The sequence below is a fragment of the Alligator sinensis genome, unplaced genomic scaffold (genome assembly GCF_000455745.1).
Source record: "Alligator sinensis unplaced genomic scaffold, ASM45574v1 scaffold138_1, whole genome shotgun sequence".
Lineage (NCBI taxonomy): Eukaryota > Metazoa > Chordata > Crocodylia > Alligatoridae > Alligator > Alligator sinensis.
In genome coordinates, this window is record NW_005841862.1 from 1653982 (window position 1) to 1665772 (window position 11791).

Sequence of the window (11791 nt, forward strand, 5' to 3'; positions counted from 1 at the left end):
CGCTCAGACCTTGAAATAGGGTGGCATTTGCCCTGAATTCGGTAGGTCCCTACACATGGACATGGTATAGGAAGTTGGCATGTCACAGAAACTATCTCTGCAGCATTTTTGGGTGGTGAAAAGACCACACACATGTGCACCCACCCATGTCTGTTGGCATTAGCTATAGAGCAGTGAGCTTTGAATTAAGAGCTGTGCATGATTGCTGTATGTGCATTCTGGCATGCAAGTGACTCAATTTAACACACTTTGAATAGCTTTGGTAGGTGTAGACTATCTTCCTTATTCCAATTCTTGCTTTTAAAAGGTGATACTCCCTTCCCTGCCCCCCAACCCCCATTGCAGGCCAACAGACTACTCAATTTCAGATGCATATGAAGAAATTTGGTGTTTGGGGATGGCTCTTCAGTAAAGAGACTGGGAATTGAATTGACTTTTTTTTTTTTGAGTGCCTGGAGAGAGGAGGATGGGGGAAGGTTAATTAGATTGCTTGGGGTCATTTTCATACCTGTCCTCTGAATGTCCAGTGGAATCCGAGTCCAACAAAGTCTTCCTGTAGTTTCCACAGTCGGCCTTTCTTGTTCTATCTGTCACGTGCTAGGAAATCTGGCTTCATTTTTTTTTTTTTTTCCACTGACTGTCCACACCCCTTGAAAGTGCAGTTGCAACATCTCAATTTATGCTGCTTCTATGATTAAAAAGCATGACTTAGTGGAAAAAATCTTGACCTTCTTGGGTTCGGCCTCTTTTGCAGCTGTTTTTGAGATAAGATTGCACTAATAAAAAAAGTCAGAACACCACATTGAGGGATATTTGTGAGGAAATGACTAGCTACTAAGCTTCTTTGGGTGGGGGGGGGATGGGATCTGCCAGGGTTTTTTGTTTTTTTTTTTCCAAAGAAATTGTTCCAATTTGACCTAATGTGCCTCAAATGATAGCCAAAGGTTAGTTTAATTATTATACTGGTAGCTTCCTACACCGCTGGCTATTTTCATGGTATTGTTGGCTTGTATAACTTACTGTAACACATTCTTTTTCCATTGCAACCCTCTCAACAATATAGTGTCAAGGTTCTTTTATTCCAAGCCTGGATAACTTTTCAAAACTGAAAGCTTAGCCTGCTGATCTTAAGCAGTGTGCAGGGTGCCTGAGACCTAGCCCTGCTCAACCAAACAGCAGCCACAAAATTGTTAGGCGAAATGGTCCCTGACATGCTCTGGAAAGGACTAATAAATACTAAATAGCTTAAGCTGCAAAACCCCACTTAATAATACAGCATTTGTTGGCCTTTTTCCATTTTTTTTTTTTTTTTTTTTTTCCTCGCCTCCCCATGGCTGCCTCTGAAGGACCTAAGGTGCCACACACTTGGGTGGTGGAGCTAGAATATGACTGCTCTTCCTTGCTCCTTAACACTGGGGAAAGCTGTAAAGTTTAAAAATGGCTCTTCATGGTGATTGGTCTGACTGGGGGTCTTCAGTCGCGTGGAGGGAGTTTCTTCAGTGCCTTCATCCCAAGTTGCTCTGTTTTAGTAGGAGGCAGTTAAACTTAGTTGCTCAGTGTTTAGTTTCCCATCCCCTGCCCTCTCTCCCCCAAAGTCTTGAATTTATAAAAGGGAAAAACATGGATAAATTCTATAAGAGCCTCACAGTATTCAGAGGAGCACCTAAACTATGTTTGCCTCTGACCCCGAAGATGCTGCCAGCGTTTAACAGAGCACTTGGTGGAAGCTGATCTGATTTTTTTTTTTTTTTTTTAATGGTAACCTGATAAGCCTATTACTTGAGTTTGGTTTGGTTTGTGCCCCTCCTTCTCCTTCCTTGTTCAGCTATTTCCATTTAAGAGTAAAAGGGCAAACTTCCGCTGCTCCCAGGGTTCTGCCTGCTAGGCACCTACCTATTGCCTCTGACCTGTCTCCATCCAGAGATGTTGAGGCCAGACTGCTACAACTGCAATAGCAAGTACTCTGCACCTCTTTAAAATTAGGCCTTGGTTCTTAAAATAGAGTATCCAAAAGTAGCAGAGCCTTTTGAACATGCAGAAATCACTCTAAGACGTGAATTTGGAGACTAGTACAACAATTGCATTTGCTTGTAAGACCCTAGTATCCTCTGTCACTGGTGACTGGCCTCTTCAGGGTTTTTTTGAGAACTCTGGCCCATCTATTGACAACCAAGTATGAATCTGCTAAAAATTCTTAATAGCTGTTAAATGAATGTTTTTTTGTTGGATACTAGACAACTGAGTTGGTTTTGTACGTCCTGTGTACTAGAAGGTTCTTGTCTGATGAACGGAGGCTTATTGAAACCCTTTTTATGTGATTGGTTAACCGGGTATTGTTTCAAAGCAGTAGTGGGTGTCCCTTCACTCTTGGAAAGTCTGTAAAACTTGTGTTTAAGCTGCTGTTGAGACTGCTCATCTCTTGCTTCACTACAAAGCAAGGTACACTTCCTGGATTGAGGTTTTTCTCTTGAAGCTAATGCTAGCAGAATGCATCCTGCTTCAGGGAGCCATCAGACTGTTATCCAGTTACTAGAGTTTAGTCTGCTAAAATTATTCCATTAAGTGAGATGGTGGAAGGCAAAAGGGTGATGGCTGTATTGAGGAGTGGGGTCTACATGGAAGGTTGGTAGAAGCTCCAGATCAGCTTAAACAAGGCCAAATGCATTGCTCAGACTTGTAGTTAGTGGTAGAAAAAACTGGTAGCCTAGCTACCAGTTACTTACTGCTCTTGAAGTTGTTGACTTGAAATGAACTGTCTTAAAAAGCTCAATATTTGAAACAAAGGTCTGAATAAATCAATAACATCTGTACATGACCCCTCTTCCAGCTAGAAGCAGAAGTACTTAAATACTGACAGTTTTCACAACGTGTATGCCCTGACCAGAAGCAGGAAATACAGATCCTCATAGGTTCTCATCACACAGCTTTCTCTCTTGTCTTTTCTTTTCTCTTCTTTTTTTTTCAGATCGATTTTTGTGGTCTTATTAGCATTGGTACTGAGCAGTAAACCTCCAGGAAGCTTGGTTTGTTTAGGTGTCCATTGAAATCTTATTCAAACATGCCATGTGTCTTGGAAATCCTCTTGTGAGGCTTTTCTTTCCAAGTTGTGTTACTTTAGGTCCCAGCTTGGCTTGAATGCAAAGACAGAATTACTGATGAGCACACCTGCAAATTCAGGAGTATTTCAGAACTAATCTGACTCCTTGTCCATGCTCACCTGTGATCCTTGGAAACAAGACTGGAAGGATGCCCCCCGGGCCACTGAGTTCAGTCCCCATCCTTGGGGCTAGTCCTGTTGAGAACTGGGGCTTGTTAGTAAAGATGCTCTATAGGAAGGCTGTTGCCTGATATTGAACTTAAAAAAATCTCTCTAATGGGTTACTCCTATTTTTTTTTTCTTTTTGTTCCAGATTTTCCCTGATCCCTCAGACTTTGACCGCTACTGTAAGCTGAAGGACCGCCTGCCTTCCATTGTGGTAGAGCCAACAGAAGGTGATGTGGAGAGTGGTGAGCTGAGATGGCCACCTGAAGAATTCCTTGTCCAGGAAGAAGAAGAGGAGGAGGAGGAGGAAGAAGAGGAAGAAGAAGAAAACTGTGCAGAAACAAAGAAAGAGAACAAGGAGCAGTAAATGGCATCTGAAAAATACAAGGGACCTGAATTGTCTTGAGGGAAGAGCAGACCTGTTCTGAAAAAACGTCTTTTTAAAAAAGAAAAAAAAGACAAGTTCAATTTTGCACCGGCAAGATCTTAGTTTTTTCATATCTCTGTATTGAGAACTGAAGCCCTCGATGTGACAGAATCTCCAGACCTTCTGAGGAAGGAAATCATACAGAGAAATGTTTGCTGTTCTCAAGATCGCTATCTGAATTTTTGAGGCCAAGAGAAGCAGCAGTGGAATTCTAAGGCACTTAGTGGCGGGTGAACATGCAAGGAACATTTTAATGGGGTGGGGAGGAATAAAGAGAAACCTAAAATGCAGCAGTGTTCAGCAAGGGATTGACTTTGGCTTCAAATGCATGAGATTTAGAATCTTCATCTCTCAAACTTGCCTTTCTTCTAAGCTTCCATTTATATGTATTTGGGGGTTAAAGGGAATTTGTGGTAGATCATCGCTAATGGATGATCTTCTGATTATCTGCTAAGGGATAAAGGATTCTGTAAAGATTGAACTCAGCACATCCCTAAAGCATCACAAATGCCTTTAGGAGTAATAGATCTTTCTTTCGCATCTGTTTCCAGAGTTGGGTTCTTTTTCCCTCTCCTTTACCCCATATCTGCATTTAGAACTTGTATTGCCGAACAGGCTATAGTATTAGGCTGCTACTTGCCATCTATTTTGTAAGGTCCTGGTTTTCATATAGGTGGTTAGTATGACTTAATGAGTCTGACCTAACAGTATGTTCAAATCTACGTGAACTTTTGCTGTAGAAAGAAATACCTACAGTGTGCTTCCTGTTAGTGAGACTACTGCAATGCCCAAAGCCACTGGTATTTTAAGAGTGGTGGGGATACCTACCTTCTAGGTGGCATTCATGCTGTATGGTTTCATATCTCAAATATATTGGTCATCAGAACTTGATATGTAGAGTGGTGGCTAGAGAGAAGGAGGGGCATGTTTTTTATTTGGTTTGATCTGTGTTATCAGAAAGGCTTTCCCATAACTCTAAAGCCAAGCTATGCTGGGTGGACCTAGAAGCTGCACAAATCATCCACTAAAAAGTGGATGAAACCAAAAATTCCCATATATAAACAAAGTGGTGTTGCCAAAACTGGTATTGGAGGCAATTTTAAATTAAAGATAGACTGCTAAAAGGCTGGGGGGGGGGTGAGGAAGGGGCTCCTCTGTTCATAAAGTATTATGACTTTTGAGTATTCTGGGCAAGATGTTATGCTTCTGATAATATTCATGGCATTGAAGAAAGGGCAAGCTGTTGGTAAGGTTGAAGGTGTCATCGTATGCACCTTGTTCAGTTCTGAGTAATAACCTCCTGTGTCTCTTCCTCCAGACTTTTGCTAGGATGGAATCGGATTGCAGAGAGGACTAAGCTGCCATTTTCCAGGAAAGCTGCAGCCTAGTGACTGTGTAAAAGCCCCTGGGGAGCAATAAAGTGTTGGTTCAGAGCTGACAGTTCTGGGAATAAAATGCCATTTCATTTCCATTTTAAAAAACAATCTGGAGACACTAAGGAGAAAAATGGCAAATGTAAAGGCCTTAACCAAACAGGAAGAGTAAACCCAATGTGTATCCCCTTGCTTTGTAACTGGTTTCATTTAAAAAAAAATGTATTTGGCTGTGTGTGTATTTGTATTTTAATACCTCATGAGTAGTTAAACGCTGGTGGGGGTTAGGGAATTGCTTTCAACATACTGGCAGGATTGTTTTAGTCTCGTCTTGCTTGTGTTTTAAACATAATGGCAATAACTTATCAGCTGTACGTAACTGTTTCAGACAGACATAAAAGAAGAGGGACTCACCCTTGCATTGTTCTTGACTAGTAACAGTGTAAGCTGATGCTCGTCTCTTTTTGCTCTTTTAGCAGCAAACCACCAGTCTTGCGCACACTCATTACTGGTCTTGGTAGATGGTCTCTCATCACAGAACTCCAGTCATGATCTAGTGATGTTCTCATTTTTAAACCAATGAATCCAGCTGTTGTATCTAACATCTGTTCTAGTCTTGCTGTCTAATGGAGTGAGCTTCTCCACCTGCATATCAGCCATCCTGTTTTTGTTTAAAGAACAAACAAAACAATAGTACTTGCTGATCTCCAGTCTGTACCACCAAATTGAAGCTCTGTATCAAAGAGGTTACTGTGCGGGCAGCAAACAGTTGGAAAACCTTGGATTAAAGATCCGGGGAAAAATGCTGTCTGCCCTAAAGACTTGCATATTTCTGTCTGCATACTTTTTTTTTGGAAGTATTGTGTATATTTCTAGGTGTTGTTGAACATATCTGAAGAACAAAGCACTCCAGTAAAACTCCTCCTGTTGTACGATATACATTCTATATTTCTGTAATTCTTTTTGAGCCTCAGGGAGAAGCTAGCGTTTTTTTCAAACTACTTTTTTGTCACTGTGACAGTTGTAAATAAAGTTTGAAAATGCTTTCCAACTTGGTAGCTTCCTTTTTGTATCTTCTCTCCAAGGGGTGGGGAAGGAATGGTAGGGGGTGTTGGATTTTGTATTTCCCTGAAGCCAGCCCAGGGATTGAACTCTTAATGTGTGTTTGAAATTAACTTCTTCAAAAGCACACCTGGGACATGCATGGGTACCACTGAAGTCAATGGAACTCAAACACATGTTTAATTTTCAAGTTGTGCAGGCAAATGTTGATTGGGGGGTCCTAAATCACTTGAAAGTCAGCAGTCCATTGCCTTGCTGCTTCATTGCCTTATACCTCAGAGACTTGGTTATATCTGGTCAAAGGACTAAAGGGTTTTTATTTTTTTTTCCTTCCTCCACCCCCTTCAAAAGGTATAAACAAGTTTGGTATTATTTCATTATTCCTAATAACCTACTGCAAAATAGCACCCCACCCCCATGCCTTCTTTCCTTAGGTTAATGGAGAACTGGGCAGAACCTTGATTCCTGTTGATAGCTTAAATTCTTTTCCCTTTTTAAAAACACATTGATGCACATAACTGCAGTAAGGGAAATTTAGGTTGGATATTTAGAAGAACTTCATCACTCTGAGGGTATTTAAACATTGGATCAGGCTATCCACCACCATCCTTGAATGTTTCTAAAAGCAGGTTAGATGTGGGGTCAGAAATGTTTTTGGGCAGAGTACAAAAAACCCTTCACAACCTAGACTTGTAAGATGTTTGTATGCCAGGTGTAGACAGTGCGGAAGCCGCAAGGGCTGCAATCCTTGTTATGGCAGTGCAGCCTTGGCCTCTTCTCTGAGGCACACGTGCCAAGCAAATTGCCTGTATGCCATGCTCTGGCACCTGTTTCAGGGGGTGCCTACCCCTGCATTAGACATACTTTTGACTGATAGTTTAGTTGGGAATAATCCTACTATGAGTGGGGGACTGAGCTAGATGACCTCCTGAAGTCCCTTCTAGCCCTACTTTTCTATGTTTCTATATAGAAATCTAAGCAGGGTGCCAACTAGGTAGGTCTTCTATATTTAATAGAGTTAAAATTTTCCACTGGGAAATTGGACTAAGACGACCATTCCATAACCTCTTCCTCCAGGTGGAGGGAAATAGCAGTTTGTCACTGTCTAGGCAAGTAATGAGCAAGGATGTTATGTTCCCAGAAATTAATTGGTCTGACTGGAGCATTAACTAACTACACTACACTGGCTTAAATATAAGTTGGGACCTGACATTAAAATGAAATCCTGGGAATTGAGGGCACCCCTAGCACTAAGCCCTGGTTTAAAGATTCTTAATGTTTCCTTGCCCCTGTGATGTGGATATTTGAATTGGTACCTCCAGTGGAAAAATGTCAAGCTTGCCCTTTCCTGATGGGACTGTTGTTTAAGCTACTTCCTAAAGCCTCCTGTTTAATTAAAGTTTTTCACTTCTTCAGTTTTCAATTTTTATCCATTGTGAAAATGTTGCAGCAATCTGTCAAACAACAGGCATCAGTCTGTGAAATCACTTGGGAAGCTGCATATACTTACCCAGAATATTGATTTTTCTTTTTTTTTTTCCCCCCTGATAACAAAAGACTGAGGTGGTCCGAAAGTATAGGGAGAGAAGTACTGTGAGCAATTAAACATACTTGCCCACCACCTCAGTGTGTTTGATCTGAAAAGTTGTTCTGACTCAGATGAGAACAAATTTTGATTAAGCAGGGGGTGAGAGAACAAGATGCAATGATTTGTGTTCTGGGATGCAACCAAACGTGAAGTCGTTGAGCAGGAGTCCGTCATCTGTCTGAAGACAGAACTGAAACAGCACTAGCAGGTTATATGGGTGAGGGTGTGGGTAGAGTAACATGTTGATTTGATATTTTTAGCCGGCATGTCCACACTCCTGCATATAGGCAGCCAGCACCAGACAACTGAAGTGGATTTGGACTGCTGCCGAAGAGTGGTACTTTCTCTCCCAGGGCACTTCTCTGACAGCATGATAGTCCTCCCTTACAAATCAGGGGCAAGATCCGGAAGCTAATTGGGAGATGCTTTTTTTCCCCCCTTCTCTCCCCTCTAAATGTTTAGTTCCTCTTGAAGTGAGAAGATGCTGTGGTTACTATTTCTGCTTGGAGTTATTAACTCATTAGAGAAGTGTGTGAGATTGTAAGTCCCTGATTCTCAGGCAGGGAGGGTGACTTGAGATCCTTTCAAGGGTGCTACACAATGTTAGCATTGTTAGATTTACAAACATGATTCACAAGTTTAAACCCAGAGATTTCAAATAGGCCACAACTATGGATTTCTTTCTCAGCTCTGCAATAGAAAAAACCCTGTTCTATTATTTTTTGTAGGCCAAAAAGAATGAAAACTAAGAGCTGTCATTTTCTGAGGGGTGTCTTGAGTTTAAAAAGGCTGAGAACCACTGCTCTAAGGTAATGCAGGCAACTAGTTGCAGCTGCCTTGCACCGACTCCCACAGAATTGTTTTGGGTCCATTTTTTTGCCCCAGTTTTGGCACACAGCAATAATCTGAACTGAGCTTTCTCTCTGAATTTGTCCCTCTGTGTGCTTCTGAGCCCTGTGGGGTGATTTTGTCAGTAAATTCAGTATTACTCCATCACATCTGCACCTGGTGAAAGGCTTCTCCATGGCTTCATTGTCTACTAGTGCTGTTACAAGCTCTCTTACAGTGTTACCAGACTTCCACCAGGCTAAGGAACGATGCCTCTTTCATAGTTATGAGTGGGGAATGTCCTCAGGGTCCAGCTTCCTATTTCTGTCTCTAATAAGAGAAGTTCCTAACAGCCTAAAAACCTTTGTGACTGATTGAGAAGTCCATTTTTGTGGTGCTGGTTTAGACCATTTACTCTCTACTCTTCTTTGGGAAGCCTGAAAGCACAATTTAATCTAGGCTCGTGAGCTACAACAAAATGAAAGAGGTAAATGATACCAAGGAGCAATCCACTTTAATACATATGCTTCAATCTCTCCAAAGCAATCAAACTGACCCAAATGTCTCTCTGTAAACTTGAGCAATTACTGTACTCTAAATCCTTGTCAGAATGGAATATAAGAGCTCTAAAAGATTCCAGGTTTGAATTGAGTGATTGCTTTCTGTTTACGATTCACTGGACAAAAAAAAAAAGAAAGAGGAACAACATTATGAAAATGATGAGATTAAAATTATTAAAATGATGAGATTACACATCTTCCATCATCAAGGCGGGGGCGGAAGAGGGGCATACCGAGGCATTGTGTGTCAGGATCCAGGGGGGGTCAGGGGAAAAGGACTTGGTAGTGGGGGTCTACTACAGACCTCCTCACCAGGATGACGAATGCTCCAGGCAGCTCTCAGAGGCCATTCAGGTGAGGGAGGCGGTGGTCATGGGGGATCTAAATTACCCAGACAACTGCTGGGAGGAGCAGATGGCCAAAACAAACCGCTCGCATAGGTTCTTACACTGTGTGCAGGACCTCCACCTAACCCAGGTGGTGTCTAGTCCCACCAGGGGTAGCGCCTAGCTAGACCTGGTCTTAGCAACAGGGGATGATCTTGTGGGGAACCTGTGAGTACACAGTAACCTAGGACATAGTGACCATCACTTGGTAGATTTCACTATCCAGTGGAGGGTGGGAAAAATATCCAGTGAGGCCAAAGTGTTAGACTTCAGAAGGGCCAACTTTACTAAACTTAGAAGGCTAGTTAGTGAGGTGGTGGAACTCAAGAGCATCAAGCAAATGGGGGTCCAGAAGAGTTGGAGGTTTCTCAAGGGAGTGATCCTTGGGGCACAAAAGGAGTCTATCCCCTTATGCAGGAAAGGGGATAAGGAGATAAAAAAGCCCCCTTGGCTGAACAGGGAACTCCAGAAAAGACGGGGGGGCAAAGAAAGAGATTTACAGGCAGTGGAAGCAGGGAGCAGCCACCAAGGAAGAATACACCTCCCTGGTGTGCTATTGAAGGGAATCAGTTAGGCAGGCCAAGGCAGGGCTGGAGCTTAGGCTGGCTTCAACAATCAAGGACAATAAAAAGTCCTTCTACAGATACATAGCGAGCAAAAGGAAGGTGCAGATTAACATAGGGCCTCTGCAGGACCAATCAGGACAGTTGGTGTTTGACGCAAGGAAAAAGGTGGAGCTCTTCAATGAGTTCTTCGCTTCAGTATTCCTAAGTACTGACCAAGACACTTCCCCCACCTTGAACACAGACAGATGTCCAAAAGGCACCAGACCGCCAAAGGTTAGTGCTGACTTAGTTAAGGAGCACTTGGAGGGGCTGGATGGGTACAAGTGAGCCGGCCTGGATGACCTCCATCCACAGGTGCTGAAGGAATTGGCCAGTGTCATAGCTGAGCTGCCGGCACGGTTGTTTAAGAACTCATGGTGCTCCAGCCAGGTCCCTGAGGACTGGAAAAGGGCCAATGTGGTGCCCATTTTTAAGAAGGGGAGAAGGGGTGAGTTGGGCAACTTTAGGCCAGTCAGTATTACCTCTATCCTTGGGAAAATACTGGAAAAAATCATCAAAGAGTGCATTTCTGAAGGCCCAGCAGAGGAAATGATGCTGAAAGGAAACCAGCATGGGTTCATCACAGGTAGATCCTGCCTGACAAACTTTATAGCCTTTTATGACCAGGTCACACTGCCTTGACACAGGAGCTGAGGCTGATGTCATCTACCTGGATTTTAAGAAGGCCTTCAACACAGTTTCACATCCTATTCTCATAGGGAAGTTAACAGGCTGTGGAGTGGACACCTACACAGTCAGGTGGGTGGCCAACTGGCTTAGGGACCGCACCCAGACAGTGGTGGTGGACGGGTCATTCTTGGCCTGGAAGGAGGTGGGCAGTGGGGTCCCGCAGGGTTTGGTCCTTGGACTGGAGCACCCTCTCCAAGTTCACAGATGATACCAAGTTATGGGGCAAAGTTAACACACCAGAGGACAGGGAGCAGATACAGGCCGATCTGGACAGGTTGGATCAAAATAGGATGCAGTTCAACAAAGATAAATGCAAGGTACTCCACCTAGGGAGGAGGAATCCCCAGCATACCTATAGATTGGGGGATGACCTCCTCAGCAGCTCAGCAGCTGAGAGGGATCTTGGAGTCACAGTTGACTCCAAGATGAACATGAGCCGGCAGTGTAATGAAGCCATCAACAAGGCCAATCGCACCTTGTCATGCATTAGTAGATGCATGACCAACAGATCGAGGGAGGTGATGCTCTCCCTCTATGCAGCATTGGTCAGGCCACAGTTGGAGTACTGTGTCCAGTTTTGGGCGCCGTGCTTCAAGAGGGACACAGAGAATATGGAGAGGGTTCAGAGGAGGGCCACTCGCATGATTAGAGGCCTCCATGAAAGACCCTACAAAGGGAGGTTGAGGGATCTGGGCCTTTTCAGCCTTCACAAGAGACATCTGAGGGGAGACCTTGTAGCCACCTATAAGTTTATCAAGGGAGGTCAACAGGGAATTGGAGACACACTATTTACCAGAGCGCCCCTAGGAGTAACTAGGAATAATAGGTTCAAACTAGTGGAGAGTAGATTCAGGTTAGACATTAGGAAGAAATTTTTTAGAGTAAGGGTGGCCAGAATCTGGAATGGGCTTCCAAGAGAGGTGGTGCTTTCACCCAAATTGGAGGTCTTCAAGAGGAGGCTTGAGAGTCACCTGGCTAGGGTCATCTGACCTTGGTCCTCTTTCCTGCCA

General features: G+C 43.3%; 1 protein-coding gene across 1 annotated transcript in view; it reads left to right on the top strand.

Moving 5' to 3' along the window:
• The window catches only part of LBH (limb bud and heart development), a 13021-nt gene extending 7999 nt beyond the window's left edge, over window positions 1-5022 (top strand). Inside the window, exon 2 of the mRNA XM_025216021.1 lies at window positions 3411-5022. Coding sequence (XP_025071806.1) covers window positions 3411-3629 — 219 coding nt within the window. The 3' untranslated portion in view covers window positions 3630-5022. The remainder of the gene's footprint in view (window positions 1-3410) is intronic.
• Window positions 5023-11791: the final 6769 nt, after the last annotated feature.